The sequence below is a fragment of the Peromyscus californicus genome, unplaced genomic scaffold (assembly GCF_007827085.1).
Source record: "Peromyscus californicus insignis strain IS unplaced genomic scaffold, ASM782708v3 Scaffold_2__1_contigs__length_46816999, whole genome shotgun sequence".
In the NCBI taxonomy this organism is placed as follows: Eukaryota; Metazoa; Chordata; class Mammalia; order Rodentia; family Cricetidae; genus Peromyscus; species Peromyscus californicus.
In genome coordinates this window covers 33,385,616-33,413,063 of record NW_026294540.1, presented here as the reverse complement: position 1 = coordinate 33,413,063, position 27,448 = coordinate 33,385,616, and the positions used below count along the sequence as shown (strand labels likewise).

General features: G+C 46.9%; 3 protein-coding genes across 9 annotated transcripts in view; 1 reads left to right on the top strand and 2 right to left on the bottom strand.

Moving 5' to 3' along the window:
- Window positions 1–3,969: 3,969 nt before the first annotated feature.
- Mrm2 (mitochondrial rRNA methyltransferase 2) lies at window positions 3,970–8,369 on the bottom strand. Of its 3 annotated transcripts, none has more exons than XM_052754233.1 (3): window positions 8,269–8,369; window positions 7,403–7,692; window positions 3,970–4,611 (listed from the first exon to the last, which is right to left on the bottom strand). In XM_052754233.1, the coding sequence occupies exons 1-3, from the start codon at window positions 8,274–8,276 to the stop codon at window positions 4,169–4,171; spliced, it is 741 nt and encodes a 246-aa protein (XP_052610193.1). In that variant the 5' UTR covers window positions 8,277–8,369; the 3' UTR covers window positions 3,970–4,168. The 3 variants fall into 3 exon arrangements, with proteins under 3 accessions (XP_052610193.1, XP_052610191.1, XP_052610192.1); XM_052754231.1 differs by lacking the exon at window positions 8,269–8,369 and adding an exon at window positions 8,101–8,220; XM_052754232.1 differs by lacking the exon at window positions 8,269–8,369 and adding an exon at window positions 8,097–8,205.
- Window positions 7,632–26,168, top strand: Nudt1 (nudix hydrolase 1). 4 transcript variants are annotated; one of them, XM_052754227.1, is made up of 4 exons: window positions 7,632–7,744; window positions 13,811–13,975; window positions 14,456–14,601; window positions 16,625–17,080. In XM_052754227.1, the coding sequence occupies exons 2-4, from the start codon at window positions 13,824–13,826 to the stop codon at window positions 16,795–16,797; spliced, it is 471 nt and encodes a 156-aa protein (XP_052610187.1). In that variant the 5' UTR covers window positions 7,632–7,744; window positions 13,811–13,823; the 3' UTR covers window positions 16,798–17,080. The 4 variants fall into 4 exon arrangements, with proteins under 4 accessions (XP_052610187.1, XP_052610188.1, XP_052610189.1 ...); XM_052754228.1 differs by lacking the exon at window positions 7,632–7,744 and adding an exon at window positions 8,278–8,371; XM_052754229.1 differs by lacking the exon at window positions 7,632–7,744 and adding an exon at window positions 8,452–8,560.
- Snx8 (sorting nexin 8) overlaps window positions 19,619–27,448 on the bottom strand; it is a 61,066-nt gene continuing 53,236 nt past the window's right edge. For both annotated transcript variants that reach the window (XM_052754224.1, XM_052754225.1), the window contains one exon: window positions 19,619–21,040. In XM_052754224.1, the coding sequence (XP_052610184.1) occupies window positions 20,927–21,040 (114 nt within the window). In that variant the 3' untranslated portion in view covers window positions 19,619–20,926. The remainder of the gene's footprint in view (window positions 21,041–27,448) is intronic.

Here is a 27,448-nt window from a genome sequence, read left to right as displayed (position 1 = left end):
AGGGCAGAGATTCAGAGAGTCACCAGCCAGACTGAGTGAGAGAAGGCAGCATGAGCAGTATAGAATAAAAGTAATAAAGCCACAAGGCAGAAAGTAAATTAATAAAAATTTAAATAAAAATAAAAATTTAAGTTGTAAGAGATAGTTAGAGCCGGGCGGTGGTGGTGCACGCCTTTAATCCCAGCACTCGGGAGGCAGAGCCAGGTAGATCTCTGTGAGTTCGAGGCCAGCCTGGGCTACCAAGTGAGTCCCAGGAAAGGCGCAAAGCTACACAGAGAAACCCTGTCTCGAAAAACCAAAAAAAAGAGAGATAGTTAGAAACAAGCCTAAGCTATTGACTGAGCTTTTGTAATTAATATAAACTCTGAGTGGTTATTTGGGAGCTGGCAGGAGGAACAGGAAAAGTCTGACTACAGGTGTTCTGTTCGTTTGGGTGGGATTTGGGTTTTGTTGTTGTTTGGTTGGTTTTGCTTTTTTTCAAGATGGTCTCACCCTGACTGTCCTGGAACACCCTCTGTAGACCAGACTGGCCTCAAATTCACAGAGATCCTCCTGCCTCTGCCTCACTAGAGCTGGAATTAATGGCCACTATGCCTAGCCTGGGGTTTTTGTTTCGTTTTTGTTTGCTAGGCTAGAACTCTACCACTAAGGTACATTCCCAGCACTTTTTTTTAATTCCACAGGGTCTTGTTAAGTTACCCAGCCTGGCCTTGAACTCTTGGTCCTTCTGCCTTGGCCTCCCACATCACTTGTATTACAGGTGTGTGATAACACGCACAGCCCACTCTACAGTGTTGTCTTGAACTACTATAGTCTTGTGCTTTTTCCTGTGTCCGGAAATCCAAACTGAGCTACCCCAAGGCGCTGCATGCCAGAAGAGAAATGGGGCTCGTCCCTGAGCAGCACGGAGGGCAAGGCAGATCAACCCTAACTGATGACAACATTTTTCCCATCCTTGATGATGGAACCTTCTAGACAACAGTATAAACAGTGCGTCCCTGACACCAGTGCAGTGTGTCTTTTCCTGGTTTGCTTTTTTTATTTTTCAGGATGGGGGTTTCTCTTTAGCCCTGACTATCCCGGAACTTTGCTGAGTGCTGGGATTAAAGGCATGCACCACCATACCAGGCTTAACAGTGTTTTATTTATTTATTTATTTATTTATTTATTTATTTATTTATTTATTTAGAGACAGGGCTTCTCTGTGTAGTTTTGGTGCCTGTCCTGGATCTCGCTCTGTCACCAGTGTCGGGCCAGTGTATCTTTTTATAAGAAAGTTTCCAAAAAGCAATTGTATCTTCAACTGAACCTTCTGCAGTGCCGATTGACTGATTAGAGCTCCAGTGTTTGCCGGGAGGTTGGGAGGTGGCAGGTCTGGGGCCTAATTAAAACTTATCTCTGACTGTTCAGCCTCAGTAAATAGCCATTCCTTGCCCACCTCTGTGCCTGACCTAACATCCTGTGAGTAACAGATAAAACCTTTGGGCTGCATTAACTTAACAGCCTTTAAAATCCACCAACTAAAAGGCTAAATGTCATCAGATAACATCTGAGGCATACAGCTGAGATTTCTCTGCCTGGCTGTAACTGTCTACTTAATGTTTCCAGTGTGTTTAAAAGGTGCCTTGACTGCTGAGTGGTGGTGCATGCCTTTAATCCCAGCACTCAGGGGACAGGGACAGGTGGATCTCTGAGTTCAAGGCCAGCCTGGTCTACAGAGGGAGTTTTAGGACAGCCAGAGTGACACATAGAAACACTGTCTCAAAAAAACCAAAACAAACAAACAAAAAAAAGTGCTCTGGGGCTGGAAAGATGGCTCAGCGGTTAAGAGCACTGACTGCTCTTCTAGAGGACCTAGGTTCAATTCCCAGCACCCACATAGCAGCTCACAACTGTCTATAACTTCAGTCCCGGGACCCAACACCCTCACACAGATATATACATGCAGGCCAAACACCAATTTACATAAAATTAAAAACAAACAAACAAACAAAAGTGCTTTGACCTAGAACTTTCTTCTGTTGCTATAAAAACTTAAAACTACTATGATGCTGGAACGTAGGATTTGGAGTGACCTAAATGTGTCTTCCTGAGCCACAGTCATTCAGATTGGGCTCCAGAATAAACTGTGTCTTATCCCCTTTGAGGCGAAAGCCACGTCAGCGCTTTGGTTTAGGAGCCCTCCTCCGTCACCCCCACAGACCCACTGAGGAAGCTGCATGACAACTGCAGCTGTTTGGTGCCAGTGAGTCTGCCTTCCAACGTCCTGTTTCAAACACCCCGGGCCAGACTTTCGGCCATGAAAAGGCTTTGTGAACCCTGGCAGCCATTTTTACCCAGGCCAGTGTGGAGCACTTCCCTGGATTGCCCAACAGGCCACTGTGGTTAGTGCAGAAGCTTTTACAGCTGGCAGTGGTGTGGACACAACTGTCACATCCTCTCTCGGGGTCTTATAAAGATGTAGTTCTGTCCGTGATGTTTGTTTTTGTTTCTAATTTATGTGTGTGGGTGTTTTGCTGGATTGTATGTCTGTGAACATTAGTATAGTGCCCATGGAAGCCAGAAGAGGGCATCAGATCCCCTGGGATTGGAGTTACTGATGGTTGTGAGCTGTCATGTAAGTGCTGAGAATTGAACCTGGGTCCTCTGGAGGAATAGCTCTTAGCCTCAGAGCTACCTCTCCAGCCCCTCCAAGTTTGGGGGGCAGGGGTTGTTTTTTTGTTGTTGTTGTTTTGTTGTTTTTTGAGACAGAGTTTCTCTGTGTATCCCTGGCTCTCCTGGAACTGTCCCACTCTGTAGACCAGGCTAGTCTCAAATTCAGAGATCCTCCTGCCTCTGCCTCCCGAGTGCCGGGATTAAAGGCGTGCGCCACCACCGCCCGGCTTATTTCCCCCTCCTTTTATATCTTTCACTCTCCATCTATCTTCCTCATAACTTTCTCTTCACACATGAACCAGGTGTGGCAGTGTACTCTCGTCCGTCCCAGCACTTGAGAGGATTGTGAGCTCAAGGGCAGCCTGGGCTACATAGTGAAACCCAATCTCAAAAACAAACAAGCCAGAAAGATAAAATCAAGACTGTTTCTGTTTTCTTTCCAGCACTTAGGAGGCGACGTTGGGAGGAAAGGGTTTATTGGGCTCACTCATCCCAATCTTCATCTATCACTGAAGAAAGTCAAAGCAGGTTCTCAAGGTGGAAACCTGGAGGCAGTAACTGAAGCAGAGGCCATGGAGGAGTGCTGCTTACTGGCTTGTTCCTCACGGCTTGCTCACCCTCCTTTCTCATACACTACCTGCCCAAGGGTAGCTCCCACCGGGCTGGACCCTCCCACACCAATCATTAATCAAGAAAATGTCTCAGACTCGCCCACCGGCCAATCTGATGGAGGCAATTCCTCAGCTGGATTCTTTCTTCCCAGATACAGCGAGGTTTGTGTCAAACTGACAAGAACCAGTCATCCCGATACATCTGCTCATACTGTGTGCACGTGTGTGCGAGTGCACGTGGGGGTCAGAGGACAGCTTTCAGGAGGTGGTTCTCGCCTTCCACTACAGGGGTCCTGGAGATTGCACTCAGGGCATCAGGTTCAGCAGCAAGCCCCATTCCTCACTGAGCCATCGTGGTGGCCCCGTTTTTATCATTTTTCACAACCCTCGAATGTAGCTGGAGAGTTTTCTATCCGGGTCCCGCCAAACCCCGGCATTCCGACAGCCCACTTATAAAATAAACATACAGACGCTTATATTATTTAAACTGTTTGGCCTAATGGCTCAGGCTTCTAGCTATCTAGTTCTTACATCTTAAATTAATCCATTTCTATAAATCTATACCTTGCCACATGGCTCGTGGCTTACTGGCATCTTCACATGCTGCTTGTCATGGCAGCGGCTGGCAGTGTCTCCTCCCACCTTCCTGTTCTCTCAATTCTCCTCTCTGTTAGTCCCGCCTATACTTCCTGCCTGGCCACTGGCCAATCAGTGTTTTATTTATTGACCAATCAGAGCAACACATTTGCCATACAGACCATCCCACAGCACTCAAATACATCTTCCATCTCTTTAAAACCCGGAGGTGCCTGGGGATATGCTGTTCATATCCACAATGCAGCTCAGATCGCAGCCGCTCTCAGGAAAGCACGCCCAGAAGGGCAGGGCAGGGCAGGGCAGGCTCACTGCTCCGTGGAGCCCTTCCCTGCCCGGTACTGCGTGGCTAAGAAGTACACCTCTGAAGACTCCTTCCTGCTGGCCTCCGGCTTCACGACCCTTGTGTTCTGGAATTCCAGGGTCAGTCTCTTCTGTAGCAGGTGGCTTTTACTTCCAGCCCAGGTTTTACACAGCAGCGTCCCCCCGGGATGCAGGATGTCCGCGGCCATGTCCACAAGGGTAAGGCACAAGCTGATGAGCCTGTCGTGATCGAGGTCTCGGATCCCGGTGGCGTTGGGTGCCATGTCACTCAGAATCACATCCGCTCTCCTTCTGGGAAGCAGTTCGAGAATTCTTTGGCAAGTTCTGGGGTCAGTCACATCAGCAGGGCATAGAAAAGTTGCTCCTTCCAGAGGGAATATGTGAAGAAGATCGACCCCAAGCACGTAGCCCACAGGAGAGCTGGCATCTATAAAAGCAACAGAATGCATTATTACACCATGAATCTCCCCACCAAAATACAAGCCACAAAATAAAGGAAGGCACCAGGACCAAGAAAACCAGCTAACATGCATGTATATGCATAAGAGACCTGCACATGAGGCAGATGTGATGGCAGAGGCCTACAATCCCATTAGGGAGCCTGAGGCAGGAGGATAGTCATAAGTTCAAGGCCAATTTGGGCTATGGAGTGAGATCCTATCTCTCAAAGTTGAAAAAATTAAAGACACGTTGTGTGGGACAGGGTGTCCTCTACTCCCCTTGGGACAGCTGGGGAAGCTGAGACTTGTAAGGAAATGGTGTCCCGACCACCCTGGATGTCAAGCAGAGGTAGAACCACAGGCAAGGGACCAAAGCCCACTTTGCTGACAGTTCAGTACCCCAGGCTCCTCTTCTCTAGGATTCTGCTTCCAAGCATCTTTTTATTTTATTTTTGTCTGTTTTGGTTCTAAATTGGGAAGCTCACTAGGTAGCCCAGGCTGGCCTTAAGCTCTGAACTGCTGCCTCTGCCTCCAGAGTACTAGAATCAAAAGCCTGTGGGACCAGGCTCTGCCATTTTGTTTGGGTTTTTAGATGTATTGTTTATTTATATGTGTGTGTTTGCATGTGTGGATGTACAATCAAGTGCAGGTGCCCGTACAGTCCAAGGCCTGGAACTGGAGTTGAGGAGGTTGTGAACTGGGAACCAAATTTGAGTCCTCTGCAAGAGCAATGCTCTCTCCAGCCCTTCCTTTTAGGTTTTTGGTTCTTTGAGAACCGTGTGACTCAGGCCTGGAATTCCTGGTTCTCCTGCCTCAGCCTCCAGAGTACGAGGGTCACAGGTATGGCCACCACAGCCAACACAATGTCACAGAGGTGACTGTTTTTTTCCTATTTGGGCAGCACTTCACATAGAGAATATTGTTAGGTCCCTATAAAATAAACACACTACAGCTTATCACGGCCCAATGGTGAGGGGTCCACAGCCCCAGGCAGGCCTTTCCTGAGGTCCTGGAGGTGGCAGCCCCAGTGGGACCTCCAAGACTCTCAGGCTTTGAGAGGACAATTTGGGAACCACAGGGACACCTTAACTGTCTGATCCCTAAATCCTGCTTGTCTTAGGTTTTATGTTGATGTGATGAAACACCATAACCAAAAACCAAGTTGGGGAGGAAAGGGTTTATTTGGCTTAAACTTCCACATCACTGTCTATCACTGAAAGAAGCCAGAACAGGAACTCAAGCAGGGCAGGACCCTGGAGGCAGGAGCTGATGCAGAGACCGTGGAAGGTGCTGCTCACTGACTTGCTCCTCACGGCTTGCTCACCTGCTTTTGTATAGCACCCAGGACCACCAGTCCAGGGATGGCCCCACCCACCATGGGCTGCACCCTCCCCCATTGATCGCTACTTAAGAAAATGCCCTAGGGGCTGGGTGGTGGTGGTGGTGGTGCACACCTTTAATCCCAACACTCTGGAGGCAGAGGCAGGTGATCTCTGTAAATTCAAGGCCATCCTTGTCAACAAAGCAAGACCCACCAAAAATACAAAGAGAAACCCTGTCTCAGGGAAAAAAAAATGCTGCAGAGTCTGAGCTTATGGGGGCATTCTCTCAACTGAGGTTCCCTCTTCTCAGATGACTTTAGCTTCTGTCAAGTTGACATAAAACTAGCCAGCACACCTGTCAACATGTCCCTCTGGGGAAAAAAATACATTTTCCTTTTTATTATAACTTCTGGCTTTCCCTTTCATTTTGAAAGGGTCAATATCCTATTCGTCCTGGTTAAGTTAGCCTGACACAAGCTAGAGTCACCTAGGAAGAAGAACCTCAATTGAGAAAATGCCTCCCACTGGCCTATAGGGCATTTCTCTTGATTGACGTGGGAGGGACCCAGCCCACTGTGAGCAGTGCCACCCCAGGGCGGTGGTCCTGAGTCCATAAGAAAACAGGCTGAGCAAGCCTGGAGGAGCAAGCTAGTGCACGCAGTGCCCCTATAATCTCTGCTTCGGTTCCTGCCTCTGACTTCCCTTCATGTAAGCTGAAAGAAACCCTCCCCTAAGCAAACTCAGATGATGTTACTGTTTAGTTTTGTGTGTGTGTGTGTGTGTGTGTGTGTGTGTGTGTGTGTGTGTGTGTGGTTGTATGCAAGGGGACACATGCCAGTGGCACACTTGTGGAGGCCAAAGAACAACTTTCGAATGTCAATTCTCTTCTTCACGATGTAGGTCTTGGGGAGAGAACTCACGCCATCCGGCTTAGCAGCCAGCACCTTTTATCCACTAAGCTGCGACCCTTTAACACAGTTCCTCATGTTGTGGTGACCCCCAACTATAAAATTATCTCATTGCTACCTCATAACTGTGATTTTGCTACTGTTATGAAGAGTAATGTAAATATCTGATATGTAACCCCAAAGGGGTCGAGCCCCACATGTTGAGAACCACTGCTGAAAAGACACCTCCACAGCATCACCTCCATCCCATCTCCCCCTCCCCACAACCCTTGTCCTTTTCTTCTGAGAGATGGGATCTCCTGTGCTGGACTGCAAATGCACTAGGTAGCAGGGAGGATCTTGACTTTTTAATCCTCCTGCCTCCAACTCCCAAAAGTTAGGATCATAGGCCTGTGCCAGCACACCTGTTTAACTTAGCAGCTGAGCTCGGTCCCCAGCCTGTGTCCCATTTCTATAACCATCACCTCAAGTCAACTTAGAAAGCTGCTCAAACAACGTCTCTGAGTAAAGAGCTACTGTCATTCCTGGTAGTGACATGCAGGCCTCACCTGCGCCTGTGGCGTTGACTCCCTGCACTGCCACCTGACTCCAGGCTCCCGGAGCCGCCCCGCAGTCTAGCACCCGGAGGCCGGGCCGCAGGATGTGATGCTTCTCATTCAACTCCAGGAGCTTGAAGGCGCTGCGGCAGCGGTAACTCTCCGCTTTTGCGGCTTTCACAAACGGGTCCTTTAGATGGCGCATCAGCCACAGGTGCTCAGCGCCCGTCCGGCCTTTGTAGCGACACGCAGCAGTGTGGAATCTCTGAACCTTAAGGGGAACGCCTACCAGCTTCGGGTACCTGGTGGCAAGAAAGGAGTTAGCCAGTGAACATTACAATTACAAAGAGGCAGGTAGGAGGTCTTAGTTCAACCTATTTTTTTTTTGCATATGTATGTGCGGTATGTATGCATGTGTGTGCACGTGTGTCTGCGTGCGTACTGGAACCCAAACTTGACATGGGATGTCTTCCTAGCTTGCTCTCTACCTTACATATTGAGGTAAGGTCGCCAACCAGCCACTATAGCTAGCCTGCTTGCTCCAGGGGCCCCTGTCTCTGCCTTCCTAGCACTGGCGTCGTATTTGGTTAGCACACAAGGCCAGCATTCTGTGGGTTCTGGGCATCTGAACTCCAGTCCTCATGCATGCACAGCTTTAACCGCTGAGCCATGTCCCCAGCCCACACACTTATTTCCACTCACTCACTCACGCCTGTACATGAATAAACATCGTGCACACGCGTCCAGTATCCCGGGACAGAGGCTGCCAGAGCCCCTATGCGGCCCGAGACACTGCGCTCCCAACTACCGCCGTCCACTCCACGCACACATGCAGCAAGAACCCTTCTAGTGCAGGCCGACGACATAACTACACTCACCAAGCCATGGGTGCTTGGGGTCGGTTTCCTCCCGCCGCCGGAAGTCCCGCCCTTGCTACCAGCCTGAGGCCCCGCCCCGGGAAGCTGTAGCTGGGGCGCGAAGGTATGGATGGTTCGCTGTGCGTGGGAGCCGAGTGCGGGAGAGACGCGGGAGATCGGGGGTGCTGGGGTGCCGGGGGGGATCTGGGGAGGGGAGAGGGCAGAAGGACTGGGAGCTGCTTCAAGCCAGCCAGGAAGACCGGGGTGCTGGGTAGGCAGAACTGAAGAGGTCGGGGAGACCAGGGGAAGTACAGTAAGTAACAGAAATGAAAGAGAAAGGGGACCTGGAACCTGAGGCTGGGGCAGGGGCAGTTTGCAGCCAGGTTGCAAAGGCTGTACCAGGTATAGGCCCTGGAAGGGGAGGCTAGGGAACAGCATTTGCAGAGTGCCCACTTCAGGCAGGTCTGAGCTCTGCACTCCATGTGCATTGCCTCCAACACCTGCAACCCTTGACCTCAATTCAGACCAGATGGTTGTCAGCACCCCAGCCCCTAGCATTTCAAAGCTCCCTGAGACGCATCCAGTTTACCATGTTACAGCTACCTAAGCTAAGGGAGCACTAGACTGACATCCAGGACACCCTAGTTTCCTTATAGGCTCTGCCATTTGAGCCCGTTGCAAATTTAGACCCTGAGCATCAGTTTTCTCCTCAGGAAATGTGAAAGTAAGTCTTACACAGCTTACTAAATGGAGCAGCTTTTGAAAACAAGGCTAATTGGAGCTGAGGTGATAGATGCCTGTGAAATGCTTGCTTCACATGCATGAGGAGTTATCAAGCCCCAGAACCCACATAAATAGCTAATGTGGTTTGCACCTATAACCCCAGTGCTGGGAGGCAGAGACAGCTTGATCCTTGGAGCAGTCTGATCAGCTAGTCTTACTGACTCCATGAGCTACAGGTTCCAGTGACAGACCCTGTCTCAAAAAAAAAAAAAAAAAAAGTGGATGGAGCTAGGGAGATGGCTCCGGTTAAGAGCACTCTCTTGCATAGGTCCTGAGTGTGATTTCCAGCACCCATGTAAGATGCTTGCAACTGCCTGTAACTGCAGCTTCAGAAGATCCAACATCCTCTTCTGGTCTCCATGGGTAGCCACACAAAATTGTGCATACAAAGACACACACACATATAAAAGTAAAATCTTTTTTAAAGATAAGGTATGGAGGCCAGCCTGGGCTACCAAGTGAGTTCCAGGAAAAGGCACAAAGCTACACAGAGAAACCCTGTCTCGAAAAACCAAAAAAAAAAAAAAAATTCTAGCCGGGCGGTGGTGGCGCACGCCTTTAATCCCAGCACTCGGGAGGCAGAGGCAGGCAGATCTCTGTGAGTTCGAGGCCAGCCTGGTCTCCAAAGCGAGTTCCAGGAAAGGCGCAAAGCTACACAGAGAAACCCTGTCTTGAAAAACCAAAAAAAAAAAAAGAAAATAAGGTATGGGCTGGAAAGAGCACTGGCTGCTCCTGCAGAGTGCCACAGTAAAGTTCCCAGACCCACAAGGTGGCTCACAACCATTTGTAACTCCAGTTCCAGGGGAGCCAATACCCTCTTCTGACCTACATTGGGCACTAAATGCACATGGTGCACAGACATACAGGCAGACAAATTCTCATATGCATAAATCTTTTTAAATATGAAAAAAATTACAAGGTGGAGAGCAATTGAGGAAGGCACCCATTGTCAACTGTGACCTCCACACACAGGCAGGGACACATAGATGCGTATGTCCACACATCATGCACACAAAGCTAATCAGCCATCTATACCTGTGGGCTCAGTATTAAACCAATTCAACCAGCAAATCAAAAATATTCTCCAACCCCAATTAACCTTGTCTGTTAGAACGATCCTACTTAATAAACCCCAAAACTGTGAGATAAGATATTTCCATTTGCAGAGGGGAAAACAGTGTGTGAGTCTATGTTTGAAACAATGTCAATCAACAGCCATAGCCAAACACATTCTACTGGATTCCAGTCTACATCCTCACAGCAACTTCACTGAGACAGGTAGCTGGGCATGCTGGTACATTCCAGCACTCGGGTTTTTTTTTTTAATTAATTAATTTATTTTTCTATTATCAGCTTAATACAGTATAAATTCTTATCTTAATAGTGAAATGTTTCATTGAGGCTCAGTAATTGAGTAAAACCAAAACTTGTTAAAAGCCACAGTCATCCTAGGGTTTATATATATATATATATATATATATCCTCCATGATTCTGTGGGTTGCACTCTGATTGTTCTTTGCTTTATATCTAGAATCCACTTATGAGTGAGTACATACCATGTTTATCCTTCTGGGTTTGGGTTACCTCACTCAGGATGATATTTTCTAGCTCCATCCATTTGCCTGCAAATTTCATGCTGTCATTGTTTTTCTCTGCTGAGTAGTCCTCCATTGTGTGTATGTACCACATTTTCTTAATCCATTCTTCAGTTGACGGGCATCTAGGTTGTTTCCAGGTTCTGGCTATTACAAATAGTGCTGCTATGAACATAGTTGAGCATGTATCTTTGTGGTATGATTGAGCATTCCTTGGGTATATGCCCAAGAGTGGTATGGCTGGGTCTTGAGGTAGTTCGATTCCCAATTTTCTGAGAAACCACCATACTGATTTCCACAGTGGTTGTACAAGTTTGCATTCCCACCAACAGTTGAGGAGTGTTCCCTTTGCTCCACATCCTCTCCAACATTGACTGCCATTAGTGTTTTTGATCATAGCCATTCTGACAGGTGTAAGGTGGTATCTCAGAGTCGTTTTGATTTGCATTTCTCTGATGATTAAGGATGTTGAGCAATTCCTTAAATGTCTTTCAGCCATTTGTGATTCTTCTTTTGTGAATTCCTTGTTTAGTTCTTTAGCCCATTTTTTAATTGGATTGTTCAGTATTTTGATGTCTAGTTTCTTGAGTTCTTTATATACTTTGGAGATCAATCCTCTGTCATATGTGGGGTTGGTGAAGATCTTTTCCCATTTTGTAGGCTGTCTTTTTGTCTTATTGACCATGTCTTTTGCCCTGCAAAAGTTTCTCAGTTTCAAGAGGTCCCATTTATTAATTGTTGTGCTCAGTGTCTGTGCTGTTGGTGTTATATTTAGGAAGTGATCTCCAGTGCCAGTGTGTTCAAGAGTACTTCCTATTTTCTCTTCTATTAAGTTTAGTGTAACTGGATTTATGTTGAGTTCTTTTATCCACTTGGACTTGAGTTTTGTGCATGGTGACAGATATGGATCTATTTGTAATCTTTTACATATTGACATCCAGTTATGCCAGCACCATTTGTTGAAGATACTTTCTTTTTTCCATTGTATAGTTTTGGCTTGTCAAAAATCAGGTGTTCATATGTGCGTGGATTAATGTCAGGGTCTTCAATTCGATTCCATTGGTCCGTATGTCGGTTTTTATACCAGTACCAAGCTATTTTTATTACTATAGCTCTATAGTAGAGTTTGAGGTCAGGGATGGTGATACCTCCAGAGGTTGCTTTATCATACAGGATTCTTTTAGCTGTCCTGGGTCTTTTGTTTTTCCATATGAAGTTGAGTATTTTTCTTTCCAAGTCTGTGAAGAATTGTGTTGGGATTTTGACTGGGGATTGCATTGAATCTGTAGATTGCTTTTGGTAAGATTGCCATTTTTACTATGTTAATCCTACCTATCCATGAGCATGGGAGATCCTTCCATTTTCTGATATGATTTCTTTCTTTAGAGATTTAAAGTTCTTATCAAAAAGGTCCTTCACTTGTTTAGTTAGTGTTATCCCAAGGTATTTTATATTATTTGTGGCTATTGTAAAGGGTGATGCTTCTCTGACTTCTTTCTCAGCCCTTTTATCATTTGTGTATAGGAGGGCTACTGATTTTTTTGAGTTGATCTTGTATCCTGTCACTTTACTGAAGGAGTTTATCAGCTGTAGGAGTTCCCTGGTAGAATTTTTGGGGTCACTTATGTATACTATCATATCATCTGCAAATAGTGAAAGTTTGACTTCTTCCTTTCCAATTTGTATCCCTTTGATCTCCTTTTGTTGTCTTATTGCTCTAGCTAGAACTTCAAGTACTATATTGAATAAATATGGGGAGAGTGGACAGCCTTGTCTTGTTCCTGACTTTAGTGGAATCGCTTTGGCACTCAGGTTGTTGCGGCAGGAAGATTGTGAGTTTAAGTCCAGACTGGACTACATGGCATGACTCTGTCTTATTTAAAATACTTGCAAAACAAATCACTCATAGACTGAACATGTGGACATCTGTCCTTACTACATGAAAACTATTTATACTGTGTTTGTGTCACATTTAAAGTGGGCTAGAGCATGTGTGTAAGTTATATATACAAATATGCCATTTCCCTGGAAGTGATTTCACTATGCTTCGATTCTGGTATCCATGGCAAGGGGGCAGTAACCTGGTACCAGTCACCTGTGGATATGGAAAAACAGCTATATATAGCTGTTGCTTATGAAAGATGGCTGACTTTGCAGAGTTGGAAAGCCAGGACCTCTGGCATGGGCAAGTCAGTGTCGGGACAAGGACACAGGCCAATGCTAAGCCCACTTCTTCTGCTGACCACCCTCATCACCAGGACCAAGCATCCTTTTCTTTCTTCGTTTCTTTTTAAGTTTTGTTTTTGAGACAGTTTCTCTGTGTATCCCTGGCTGTCCTGAAACTCATTCTATAGACCAGGCTGGCCTTGATCTCACAGATCCGCTTGCCTCTGCCTCCTACCTCCAGAGTGCTGGGATTAAAGGCATGCACCACCACCGCCACTTTTTTTTTTTTTTAAGTTAACTTATATTGTATGAGTATAGGCATTTTGCTTGCATTTATATCTGTGCACTATGTTTGTGCCTGGTGCCAGAAGAGGCCATCAGAACTGGAGTTAGAATATTATGAGCCATCATGTGGATACAAAGAATGGAATCCCAGTGCTCTGCAAGAGAAGCAAATGCTCTTAACCAATGGCATTTCTCTAGCCCTCATTTAGGTCCCTTATACACCCTTATAACCTCTTAGGAGGGTCCCAGTGGTAGAGCTCAGTGGATACTGCTTTAGCCAGTTGAGACCAAGAAAACGATAGAGCAATAAAAAGTTGGCCCAGGGGACTGGAAAGATGGCTCAGTGTGTAGAGTACCAGCCTAGAATCCCCAGTGAGGGGCTGGGGTGTGGCTCAGTGTTAGAGCCCCTGCCTAGAATCCCCCAGTGAGGGGCTGGGGTACTGCTCAGCAGTAGAGCACTAGCCTAGCATGCTCAAAGTTTTGAGTTCCATTCCCTGCACTGGAAAAAAAAATGGGGAGAGGAGGGCTCAAAGGCACATTTGTACCCATCACCTGCCCTGGAACCCACAGGGAATTTACATTGTGGCTGGGGAATTACCAGCCAGCCTCACTTTCCACTTCTTCTAACATGAATCTCCCTCCCACCTGGCCACCATTCACTACCACACACATTTGATGCACACTCTAACAGACCACAAGCCAAACAGACCTCATTTTCTGACCCTCTTCGCAGGACCCAGGAGACCATGAGTACCTCCAGGCTCTACACCCTGGTGCTGGTGCTGCAGCCTCAGCGAGTTCTCCTGGGCATGAAGAAGAGGGGCTTTGGTGCTGGCCGCTGGAATGGCTTCGGGGGCAAAGTCCAGGAAGGAGAGACCATTGAGGATGGGGCTAAGAGGTGAGGAAAAGGGAGGTCCGACCACAGAGCCAGCCTGGCAGGGGATGAAGACCTGGAGAGGAAGAAACACCCCTGAGACCCACAGATGCTATGTAGACCAGGCAGGCTTTGAACTCCACCTGCCTTTACCTCCAGAATGCTGGGATTAAAGGCATATACCACCATGTCCAACTTTAAAATTTTTTTTAAAGAGTCTTTCTGCATATGCCAGTTGGCCTTTAATTATGTAGTCCAGATTGGCCTCAAACCCCAAACGTTCCTGCTTCAGCCTCCTCAATGCTGGTACAATAGGCGTGCAATGCCATGCCTGAATTTATGTTGAGTTCCTAAATTGGATGTAGCAACGCCTCTGCATGATATCCTCCTAGAACATGCGGCCCACAGGTCCTGAGGCTACACTCCCACGGCCCTGGCCCTTGTCAGCATGGGTGCCATGCTCACGAGCTAATGCCACATCTCCCTTACCCATCTCTGCTGCAGGGAGCTGGAGGAAGAGAGTGGTCTAACCGTGGATGCCCTGCACAAGGTGGGCCACATCTCATTTGAGTTTGTGGGGTCCCCTGAGCTGATGGACGTGCATATCTTTTCTACTGACCACGTACATGGGACACCCACAGAGAGTGACGGTGAGCCTTGGGCCCTGCTCCCTTCTTCCCACCATGGCCAGGGAGGTGCACCTAGCCTTGGAGAAAGGAATCAGCTCTTGCCAAGTGTGGGCCCCAAGCCTGCCCACATTCTTCTTCTTTGCTTGTCCTCAGAACCAAGGCAATCAGGCAAAGCAGCTTTGTAGCCCAGATATGAGCCCCATTCTCCCCGCTCCCCTTTTTGAGACAGGGTTTCTGTGTGTATCCCTGGCTGCCCTGGAACTGGCTCTGTAGACCAGGCCGGCCTCAAACTCAGGCGTGTGCCACCGCTACGTTGTAAGCCCATTTCTTTATTTCACAAAGTATGGAAATCAGCCACACATATTAGTACATGCTTTTTTATCCCAACACACAAGAGGAAGAGACAGGGGTATCTCTGTGAGTTCAAAGCCAGCATGATCCACATTGTGAGACCCTGTCTCAGAAGAAGGAAGAGGAGGGAGGAGGAAGAAGAAAAAATAGTAATAATGAAAGAGCTGGAGTGTGGCTCAGTTGGCAGGATGCCTGACTAGCAAGCCTAAGGACCTGAGCTCCACCCTCAGCAGTGAACCAGGTGTGGTGTTGCATGTCTGTAATCCCAACACAAGAGATGAGCTCTTAGTAAACAAACAAGAGAGTAACCAGGTGTGGTGATGCAGGTCCATAATCACAGCGTCTGGGAGGCCGAGGCAGAAAGACTGAATCTGAGGACATATTGGGCTACAGAATGGATCCTACACCAGCCTGAGCTACATGAGGCTGTTAAAACCAAGAGATGGCCGGGCGGTGGTGGCGCACGCCTTTAATCCCAGCACTCCGGAGGCAGAGGCAGGCGGATCTCTGTGAGTTCGAGGCCAGCCTGGGAGGCGCAAAGCTACACAGAGAAACCCTGTCTCGAAAAACCAAAAAAAAAAAACCAAGAGATGGTCATGAGGATGAGATATAAAATTAGACCAGGCTCCTTTCTTAATGAGCCAGGTATAGTGGCACACATTCATAATTGCAGCACCAAGAAAGTTGAGGCAAACCTGCCATGAATTCAGGACCAGCCTGGGCTCCACACTGAATTCCAAGCCAGCCAGAGCTCCAAAGAAAGTGCCTGTATTAATGAAAATAAAGCAGTCATGGTGGCACTACACCCTGTAAACCAATCAGGAAGCTAAGGCAGGAGGATTGCTACTTATTCCAGACCAGCCTCAGCTACAATATGGACACTTAGTTTAAAAAAAAAAATCCAAGGGATGGAAAGATGGCCCAGAAGTTAAGAGCACTTGCTGCTCTCACAGAGGACCACTTGCTTTTCCCAGTACCGGTAACTCCAGTTCCAGGGGATCCCATCCCCTCTTCTGGCCTCTGCAGGCACTTCATGCACATGGTATACAGGCAAAACACCCATACATATAAAATCATTTTACAAAATGTTTAAAGAAGAGTGAGACTGGATAGCTGGTTCAGCAGTTAAGATCACATATTGCTCTTCCAGAGAACCCAAATCTGGTTCCCAGCATCCACACCAGGTGGCTCACAACTAACACTAGCTTTAGGGGGATACAAAGCCTGTGGCCTCTATGGGCACTTGCATGCATATGCTTACACCCACACACAGATATACATGCATATATGCAGTCAAAAATAATATAAAACAAGTAACAACCACAACAGTCCAAACAGCTAGAGAGGGATCTCAACAGTTTAGAGCACTTACTGGTCTTCCCAGAGGACCCAAGTTCAGTCTCCAGCACCCACAGTGGGCAGCCGATGACTAGTTATAACTCCAGCTCCTCTCTGGCCTCCTCTGACATCCACACATGTGGCGTTCATTCACACAGACATACTCAGATACACAGCAGATCCCTGCATTCAAGGCCAGCCAGGGCTACTACGTAGTGAGACCGTGTCTCAAACAAATCAAAAGTCTCCAAACAGGTGTTCACACAGATTCAGGGGGTAATCCCTCTCGGGTTGGCTGAAAGCCATGTTCAGTATCAATGCTCTTCCTCCTCCCCATCCCCCTACCCTGCAACAGAAATGCGCCCTCAGTGGTTCCAACTGGACCAGATCCCCTTTGCTGACATGTGGCCCGATGACAGCTACTGGTTCCCACTCCTGCTTCAGAAGAAGAAGTTCTGTGGGTACTTCAAGTTCCAGGATCACGACACCATCCTCAACTACTCACTGCGTGAGGTGGATGAATTCTAACACAGGGGTCTGGCCAGTTCTGGCCACACTCAGGTGGCTGCACAGCCACAGCGGTCAGTCCAAGGGCACCACAAAGAGGGACTGGTATTTTCTGTTTGCAAGGTGTTGAGGTTGGATGTGAAATGTCACTGGTAGATGCTTGAATACTTCATCTCCACCTACTGGTCTTGTTTTGGAAGGTTGTGGCATCTTTAGGAGGCAGAGCACCGATGGGGAAACTGAGTCACTGGGGGCCAGAGAGATGTGGGATGGGCCTTAAGGTTTTATAGGTAGGTATAGAATATTAAGATGTGTTACATTTGTTTATGCTATGGAACATTTGTTTTAGTGATGCAAAGATGTGTTGCATTTGTTTATGTTGCATTTGTTTAACTCTGTGAAGCTGTGTTACTATGCCTATCTAAAACACCTGATGGTCTAATAAAGAGCTGAACGGCCAATAGCAAGGCAGGAGAAAGGATAGGTGGGGCTGGCAGGCAGAAAAGAAAAGCTGGCTAGAAATAAGCCAAGCTAAGGCTGGGCATTTATAAGTAATCATAAGTCTCCATGTATATTTATTTGGGAGCTGGGTGGCAGGCCCCCAAAAGAGTCAAAGAGTAAAAAAAACATCCAACAACCAGTAGACCCCACTTCCTGTCTGCTCTCTGCTTCCTGAAGTGACCAGCCACCTCATACTCTTGCCACTGTGCCTTATCTGCCATGATGGACTGTATCCCCTCGATTGACCCATGAGTCAAAATAGACTTGCTTGCTCCCCTAAGCTGCTATGTGATGACAGCATCAAGAAGAGTGAGTGGTACAGGAGAGGAAGGAAACCGAGATCCCGCCAGGCACTGAGACAGCTGAGTCTGTCCTGTCACACTACCTCAGACAGGGTGGACGGACACCAAAGGATGCGGTGAGGACTTTTTTTTTTAATGCAGGAGCAACAATCTGAATGGAAAGCTTTGAAATGCTTGGTGTGGGCAGGATGCCAGGCAAGAGCAGGCATCGGGAGGAAAACTGGAGAGCAGGGTGCCACAGAGAAGCTAGAGACGTGGGTCTCAGGAGGCAGAGGAACGGTGTCTCCGAGAAAGATAAGTATTCCTCTCCAGACGCTGGACTGCAAACCAGGACCTGGACTCCAGCCAGGGGCTGAACTGACAGAAAGGCTGTATCCAGGGGTTTATATAGACCCAAGTGAGGCCTGATAGGCTGAGGTTGTAGGCAAACCAGATAACGATAACCAATCAGAGAAGAGCCTGCAAAACCTGAGACTAACTGCCTGGTGGGGGAGTTCCCAACCAGGTCACTGGCTGCATTTCCTCTGTTGTCACAATAGTTGTAGTGCAGCAGACACTCCCCTAATGGGGGAGCAGCCAGGAATTCCTGGGCTACATCTTGGACCAGGAACCTCACAGATGCCATTGGTTTTCAGTGGATCTTGAAAGCATGCTGTGACATTTCACACCACATCCTAACTATTCCTGCCTGCTTCAAAGAAAACCATTTCTCCCTCAGAAAGAGGGAGCCTTTTAAGGAAATCCAACAGGAAAGCTGGACCCAAAGTTCAGCAGTACTGCTCTTGCAGAAGATCAGATTTCAGTTCCCAGCACCCACGACGGGCAGCTCATAATCACCTGTAACTCTACCTTCAGAGGAGCTGACACCTTCTGGCTTCTGTAGGCACCAGCACCCATGAGCACATTCCCGCATACATATACATGTAATTTACAATAAAATGTACACACTGTATCATACTCAAAAGCCAAATACATTGTTAGCTGAAACTCCCTAAACCTAAAGGGGTCCAGATGTTAAGTGCTGAGAGAAGGGCATAATTGCAGCCTTCTCTTGGATTCATCATTTAAATAAGTGCATGGGGTGGGAGTGCTGTTCATGTGAGTACAGGTACCATGGAGTCAGAGATGGTGATTCCACTGGAGCCGAAGTTACAGGACATTGTGAGCCTGATGTGGGTGCTGGGAATCGAACTCGGGTCCTCTGAAGAACAGCAAGTGCTCTTACCTGCTGAGCCATCATCTCTCCATCCCTTATGTCAGTTTAAACTGTCAACTTGACGTAATTTAGAATCACCTGGGAAAGAGCATCTCAGCGAGGGACTGTCTAGGTTAGACTGGACATGTCTGGGGGATTATCTTGATTTGTTAACTCAAGTAGGAAGATCTGCCCACCATGAGTGGCATGATTCCCTAGGAAGGGGGCCCTGAACATATGAGGGTGGGGAAAGCAGACGGAGCACTGGCACGCATGCTTTGATCAACTTTCTACTTAACTCTGGATGCAGTGTGCGCACGTGGCTCAAACTTTCACACTATGATCCCCGACTCCTCCAAAGTGACAGGCTGTATGAGCAGCTTTGCTGCTTTTGTTAGGAATTTATCACAGCAACTGATCTGGCACCAAAAAACAAAACAAACAAACAAACAGAAACCCTGCAGAACCTGACCTAGGGAGCCAGTGAGCTTAACAGTTACTTACAGGAGTGTGAGCCACAGCCCTGGAGTTCCACACTGTGCAGGGGGCTCAACGGGTCAGCATCGACTCCCATTAGCAATTGCCACTGTGGGCACCACTGCCGGGAGGGACCTTGTGACCCATGTGCTTTTCAGATTTCTGAAACTCATAAATTTCACAGATTTTCTGAGCCTAAGGAGCCTCCCTCCAGGAGGAAGCAATGCTTCTATATCTAGGAAACTGCTCCACTGGGACCACCAGACTAGGGGCAACTGCCCACCCCAAACTTAAGATTCCAGTTTCCAAGACCCATGTGGCCGTGTTCATAGGGATCTGTCAGAGAAACAGCAGCATGGAAACCATCTGTAAACACTTCCAGTTTATTGGGTGTGGCAGTAACTGATTCCCCCAGTCCATAAAGTGCTTCATCGATCCCGCCGAATCCCACAGCACCAGCCTCCTGACTCCCTCAGCCCAGAGTCCCCACAGCAGTGTCCCAGAGCCCTGCTGTCCCTGCCTACCCTCTTCAGGCTAACACTGAGTAGGAAGCACCCAAAAAGGCTGTTCCCTTCACTCCTGTTGTGCTGGCCCTGGACTGTCCAGATAAAGCTGAGGCTGGCCCCCACTCGGCCCAGGAGAAGGGACGAGCAGGCGGGAGATCTGTCGATAGTTGTGCTTCCCATCTTTCTGGCTGCCTAAAGCATGGCTGTGGTGTGGCATACAGGCTTGGGCAGCAGGATGCCACAGGGACTCTTGGTTCCCTTGCACCCTGGGGATGGAACCTCAAGTTTGGGGTCAGGCACCCACAGAAAAGGCAGGTTCTACTGCCAGGCTTGGGCCCTAGAACACTAAAAGCATGGACCGGGGCGGGAGAGTGGGCCGGGGCGGGAGAGTGGGCTGGTAGGGAAGCAGTTCACATCTAGGTGGAACCTGCTGCTTGACAGCTAGTGGGAAGCGGTCCACACTCTTGACCCTGAGGCCTGGGCACCCAACAGGGATGCCCATCTCCAGTGCTCCTCCACAACCCCTCCTCATTCTCACCCTCCAACACCCAACACAAGAAAGGACCCAGAGCCCTCATCCACTGTGGACCTTGAGAAGCCTTGGACCAGGGATCCATAGACAGCACTGGAGTGAAACATGTCCTCCAAAGCACCAAACAAACCACTTCGCACTCATACTTCCCGCCTGGCCTCTAATACACCTCCCAGAATGTCTACAGGCCCTAGTCTGCAGACAAGGTCCCACCCTCAGAGACCATCCAGCTCTTTGCCAGGCCACAGGGCAGGCCACAGGGCAGGCCACAGGGCAGGGCAGCCCTCCCACTTCTTTGCTGCTAGGCTAACCCCTAGGCTCTCCCAGCACTCAGTGACCCTTCTACACTCCCCTAGACACCACTTGCTGGCTACAAAAGGCCCTCAGCACTGTGGGCATTGGGCGCAATCCATTCTGAAGCACCCTAACTTCCCATCACCGACCCCATCAACAGGCCATGGGGCAGGCTGGGGGCACATAGACCTCCTGCCCAGGAGCAGGGAGACACAAAGACCACCTGCACAGCCCACAGGCAGCTCAGAGCAGTGGCTGCTGCCTGGAGGGAATCAGCCAGGGACACACTGTTTGCAAAGAGGTTTTAGTGAGGCCACAGGGAGCCGTGTTGTGGGCCTTGCCACTAGTGAGGACACACGCCGTCCTCCTGCGGGGAGCGCGGTGGCGTCAACACGCTGTGAGGTCCAGCAAAGAGGCAGCTCAGCTTCGGCTTCAGGTCATTCCATACCTTGCTCATCTGCAAGAGAGGGAGAAAGGGAGGTGAGGTGGCGGCCACAACCCAGTCCCTGTCAAGCCAATTCCCGTTCTTTGTCATCTGGTGGCATGAACAGGAGGGCACTCACATCACACCCCCTCACATACCAGGCTCCACATCAGAGCTTCTGAAAGTGAAGGCAAATCACTCCTATATTCTCAATGTGGACCCACCCTCTAGAGGCACAGATAGGGGGACTGTGGGTTCCAGGCTAGCCTGGGTTACATAGTGAGACCTAAAAATGAAAAACAGGGCTGGGATATAGCTCAGGGTTTGAGTACTTACCAAACATGCATGAGACCCCAAGTTTGACCCTCAGCACCGCATACAAAATAAAGAAAGAAATAAGAAGAAATCTAGTAACTGCTCTACAACAGAAGATGATCCTCCTGCCTCCATCTCCCAAGTACTGGGATTACAGATGGGCACACTGTAGCTGGCGTATGCGGCACTGGGGACGGAACCCTGGGTTTCGTGCATGCTAGGCAAGCTGTCTACCCACTGTGCAGGTTGACTGGCCTGGATGCTGTGAAAGCTACTGGGCAGGCCAAGTACCAGGAACTCTAGCAGACCAGAACGTCTGCCTTGAACCACTGAGACTTCTTACCTAACGTGGACAGTCCAGCTACCATGTATCCCCCAAACCCCACAAGTTAATGCCCCCTGGCATACCTCTGTGTTCCCTGATGGCAGGGACCAGCTGGAAGGAACACAGCCTCTGCCCATCACCTGTCATCGCTGCCAAGCAATGAAGGTTCCATCAGTCTGTAACCATGACACCCAGGCCAACATATGGAAGCTAGTAGAGTTGTACCTTCGTGCCATTTTGCAGATTTTGGAACCACACAGGTCAAAAGAGTATCTGCATGGCATGCATAAAGCCCTGGGTTTGGATCCCCAGCACCACATAAGCTAGGTGTGTGACATGTAGGAGGTAGAGACAGAATATCAAAAATTCAAGGTCAGGCCTTAAGAAGACTTGACAAGTAGAGATGCTTACTGCCAACCTGAAAACCTAAATCCAGTCCCTGTAACCAACATAGAGCAGACAACCAAATGCCCTCTTGGAAGGAGATGAGGCTCCCATATGCAGCAGGAGGCAACCGGGTCACTTGGAAAAGTCAAGCTAGGGAAGATGGGTGTCTGTGTGTGAGGGGCTACATGGGGCTACAAAAGCAGATGTGATCACACTGGCCCTCCAAATCCTAATCAGAGAAACCCCATCTTGCAGCAAGCCACCACTTAGCCGCATGCCAGGCTGAAACCAAACCGGCTGTCTCTCTCTCCCAAGGCAGGCTGGTGCTTTCTAGAGCAGCAGGATTCTGATGGGGTGAGGACAGAACACACAGACACAGAAGGCCCGCTGGCTCTGAGTGTATCCAATGCTGTCTGAGCCAGCGCTCCCCTCTGCTGCTTTGACACTAGGACTCTGAAGCAGGTTCCTCTGTAAAGCAGAAGCTTAGGAAGGCTAAAGTGACCACCATATAAATCTGAGTTCGGATGTCCAGCACCCAAGTAAATGCCAAGTGGCCATGGTAGCCCACAAAGGGAGACAGAAGATCCCCTGAGCAAGCTGGCTAGTTAGCCTGGGTTCAGGCTAACTGCATATAAGGTGAGGAATGTTCAGGAAGACTATCCACATCAACCCATGACCTCCACACACATGCACACACAACACATATGCATACAAAAAAATAAAAAGAACAACAGAAAAAGGGGGGGAATGTCCCTGGGAGTGGCGGTTCATGCCTTTAATCCCAGTACCCAAGAAGCAGAGGCAGGCAGAGCTCCTCAAGTTCAAGAGCAGCCAGGTCTATCTACATAGTGAGATCCTGTCTCAAAAGGGGGCAGGAGACATTGGGAAGATGGCTCAGAAGTTTGGAGTACTTGCTGCTCTTGCACAGTCCCTGTTCCCAGCACCCACATCAGGTGGCTCACAACCACCTGGACCTCCAGTTCCAGGGGACCTGACACCTTGTGGACTCCTGCATACATGTGATACCCACAGACTCATATGTAAACATAAATAATGAATAAATCATTTTTTCAAGATTTAAAACAGGGACTTAGTTGTTGGAGAGTTGGTAATGGGAGGGGAAGTGTAGCTGTCTGCAGACATCCACTCTATGGTGATATTTTATTTGTATTAAAATGTTATTTGTATGTTAATAAATAAAGTTGCCCGGGGTCAGAGCTATTAGCAAGTCATAGGAAAGCAGGGCAGTGGTGGCATACGCTTGTAATCCCAGCACTTGGTAGGCAGAGCTGGGTAAGTCTCTGTGTGTTCAGGGATACAGCCATTATTGGATACACATGCCTTTAATCTTAATACCAATCATGGAAAACCTGGAGGCCTATACAGACAGGCCGTGACGAGGCAGTCATGTGGTTGGGTTTACAACCAATGAGAAGGCAGAACAGAAATTCTATATAAGGACTTTAACATAGGAAGTAGCTCTGGTTCGGAGAGGTAGGACCACCGCAGGAGGAAGGGTAAGGTTTTAGCTGTTAGCTCTGACCTCTTGGCTTTCTTCTTTGCATTGGCTCTGTGTTTCTTATTTAATAAGACGGTTGGTTACATCTACATTTGGCGCCCAACGTGACAAGAATCCATTAAAAACCGCTTGGTTTGGCTTGGCGGCAGGTCCGGTTTCCGGCCTGGGCGGCCTGGCTCCCTAGCTTGGGCCCAGGCCTGACTGACACGCAGCTGGAGCTACTTGCAACTGCTACAAACAACTCAGGCCTGCCCTGCCAAACAGGGCTCCTGCCTGTAAAGCCAAGGCTTGACTGGGCTCAAGTGGCTACGCTTTCTTTCTTTCTCTCTCTCTCGCTCTGGATTCACACCTCGAACACCAGGTGGCTGTTTTGAAATTCCCTGGGATTCTACTGTTCTACCCAGACTTGGTAAGTCAATTAACATATATATTTAAAAGAGAATTTTTTTCTACATTAAAAAAAATGGGCTTTATGTGTACATTGGAAGAAAATTGGGCTTTGTTTGAAATTTTAGGCACTCTGACAATGGAACAACTATATGAAAAGATTAATATTAATCGAATTATTCAGTTTATTACTTTTCTTATCCTCATTTTACTATTTAAAAAGATAGTCAACTTAAGTGCCAGGATAACAGTCTTAGAAAAACCTGTTAAACCGGTAAAAATGAATTATAGAGAAATTCAAATTCAGACAGAAGAAATAAATAGTGAAATTGTTTCAAAATTGGATCATAAGGTTACAGAAAGAAAGCCAGTTTTCACACAATCACCCTTAATTTATCTGGTAGCCATACAGCAGCTACCTGATGAAGAGAATGAACAAAATACTTGGGTTCCAGTTAAAATGTTAGACTTACGAAGATTTAAGGAGGCAATAGCATCTTATGGCATGCACTCCCCATATGTAAAGCAAATGTTAAACACCTGGTCAACTTGTAATAGGATTCTACCAAAGGACTGGCGGGATTTGGCACAGGCTGTTCTTGAACCCGGACAAAATCTCCAGTGGAAAATGTGGTTCAATAATGAGGCTAAAAATATAGAAAAACAATGGAGGGATAGTGGAATACAAGTCTGCCAGGATCAGCTTATTGGAGAAGGCCAATATGTTTCAGTACAAACACAATGTTCATATGATGTCCAAACCCTGGTTCTATGTCGAACGGCAGCTTTGAATGCATGGGACAGAGTTGAAGAACCAGGAAAAAAAACTGAGTCATTTACAAAGGTTATACAGGGCCCAAAAGAATCTTTCACAGATTTCTTACAAAGATTGACTTCAGCAGTACAGAAAATGGTCCCGAATTCAGAGGCTAGTCAGATAATAATTGAATCTTTGGCCTTTGAGAATGCAAATGCAGCATGCAAAAGAATAATCAGGCCGTTAAAGGCAAGATCTGCACCTTTGGAAGATTGGATTAGAGACACAGTTAATGTTAGGCTTATGACCATGATGATATGTGGGTAGGAAAAGCAATTTCAAAAGGTTTGAGAAATGTTAGGTGTTTTGGATGTGGAAAGCAAGGACATTTGAAAAAGGACTGTAAACAGGTCATTCCTAGAAATAATGTTTCTTCAAGGAACACTGGCAACAGAATGCCCCTTCCTTCTGGAGTATGCAGAAGGTGTGGTAAGGGAAAACACTGGACCAAGGAATGTAGATCAACAAGGGACAGACAGGGTAATCCTCTGCCTCGAGCTTCAGGAAACTCCTAGAGGGGCCTCAGGCAGGCCCCCACAGTAAATCCAATTCAAACCTTTCCTGCAGTTGTAGAGGAAACCCCTACTCAAAGCAACTAAATAACCAAATGTCTATTGGAATAAATCATGTTAGTCGAGATGATGAAACAGAGAAAATAGGAAATTCAGGAAAAAACATAAAAGAAAATTTTTTGGCAAACTTCTATTAATGAACAAAGACCAAAACTAACAATAAAGATAAATGGTGTTTTGTTGTCTGGTCTGGTAGACACAGGTGCGGATATTACCATAATTGCACCAGAATTTTGGCATCCAACTTGGCCTCTTCAAGAGGTAAACATACAACTGTTAGGAACTGGGACATTATCTCGAGTGAAACAAAGTGCAAGATGGCTTGAATGTATAGGTCCAGAAGGACAGAAAGGAAAATTAAAACCATATATGGCTAACATAGCTATGAACCTGTGGGGTCGAGACTTGTTACAACAATGGAATACTCAGATTAATATCCCTCCAATCTCAGAAACAAATCATAAATTAGTACATGTTTCTGAGAGAAATATTAAAAGATATTATTCTAATGAGTGCTCACCAGCCATCCATGTCATACAAGAACAGGGCACAACAACCGATAATTTTCCAAAAACACCAACAGCTCTACCTTTAAAATGGTCAACAGACAAGCCTGTATGGGTTCAGCAATGGCCTTTAACAACAGAGAAACTCCAGGCTTTACAAGAGCTGGTGGAAGAACAGTTAAATGCTCATCATATTGAAGAATCAACCAGCCCTTGGAATTCTCCTGTATTTGTTATTAAAAAGAAATCTGGGGCGGTGGTGGCGCACGCCTTTAATCCCAGCACTCGGGAGGCAGAGCCAGGTGGATCTCTGTGAGTTCAAGGCCAGCCTGGACTACCAAGTGAGTCCCAGGAAAGGCGCAAAGCTACACAGAGAAACCCTGTCTCGAAAAACCAAAAAAAAAAAAATAAAAAATAAAAAAGAAATCTGGTAAATAGAGAATGGTAACAGACCTTAGAGCAATTAACAAAGTAATTCAGCCAATGGGCTCTTTACAATCTGGAATTCCTTTGCCTACTCTGTTACCAAAAGGATGGCCTCTCAAGTTATTGATTTAAAAGACTGTTTCTTTTCAATACCCTTACAAGAAAAAGACAGAGAAAGATTTGCTTTCACAGTGCCTACTTATAATAATTCTCAACCGGTTAAAAGATTTCAATGGAGGGTTCTCCCACAGGGAATGTTGAATAGCCCAACTTTGTGCCAATATTTTGTAAAAGAGCCATTAGAAGTGGTATGTAAAAAATTTCCTAAATCTATAATTTATCATTATATGGATGATATTTTATTAGCTGACTCAAATGCAGATACTTTAGAAACTATGTTTGAAGAAGTAAAGAAAATTTTGCCTTGCTGGGGATTACAAATTGCTCCTGAAAAGATACAAAGAGGAGATTCTATTAATTATTTAGGATATAAAAAAGAACTTCAAAAAATTAGACCTCAAAAGGTGTAAATTAGGAGAGATCGACTACAGACTCTTAATGACTTTCAAAGATTATTTGGAGATATTTCTCATCTAAGAACTATTGTTGGGGTAAAAAATGATGAACTGAATAATTTGTTTAAAACCTTAGACGGTGACAAGGACTTAAATAGTCCAAGACAATTATCACCTGAAGCTGAGAAAGAATTGGCCTTGGTAGAAAAGAAAGTACATGAAGGGCACGTAGATCGTATTGATCCAAAGCTGGATTGCATTTTGGTTATTTTACCTTCTAGGCATTCCCCAACAGGAATATTAATGCAAAGGGAAGATATTATATTGGAATGGATATTTTTACCAAATAAAAAATTAAAAACTTATATGGAAAAAAATCTCTGACTTGATTTGGAAAGGAAAATTGAGACTTCGTCAATTAGCAGGAATAGACCCAGCAGAAATTGTCGTACCTTTAACTAAGGAGGACATTGAAAAATTATGGATAGAAAATGAAGCTTGGCAAAAAGCTTGTAGAAATTTTTTGGGAGAAATTAACAGCAAATATCCCAAAAGCAATAGAATTGATCTTATAAAGAGAGCTGATTGAATCTTGCCTCAAATTGTGAGGAAAAAACCCATATCTGGAGTTCGTACATTTTATACAGATGCCAACAAACAAGGAAAAGCAGG

What these genes read in the sequence shown, in the direction of transcription:
- Mrm2 (XM_052754231.1), bottom strand. Translation starts at nt 8,120, where the DNA reads ATGTTTATTCATGTACAGGC. An exon ending in ATGTTTATTCATGTACAGGC is followed by an intron (nt 7,693 to 8,100) that starts GTGAGTGAGTGA and finishes TCTTGCCACCAG; the next exon opens with GTACCCGAAGCTGGTAGGCG. An exon ending in AGTCAACGCCACAGGCGCAG is followed by an intron (nt 4,612 to 7,402) that starts GTGAGGCCTGCA and finishes TTGCTTTTATAG; the next exon opens with ATGCCAGCTCTCCTGTGGGC.
- Nudt1 (XM_052754226.1), top strand. Translation starts at nt 24,017, where the DNA reads ATGGGCTTTATGTGTACATTGGAAGAAAATTGGGCTTTGTTTGAAATT.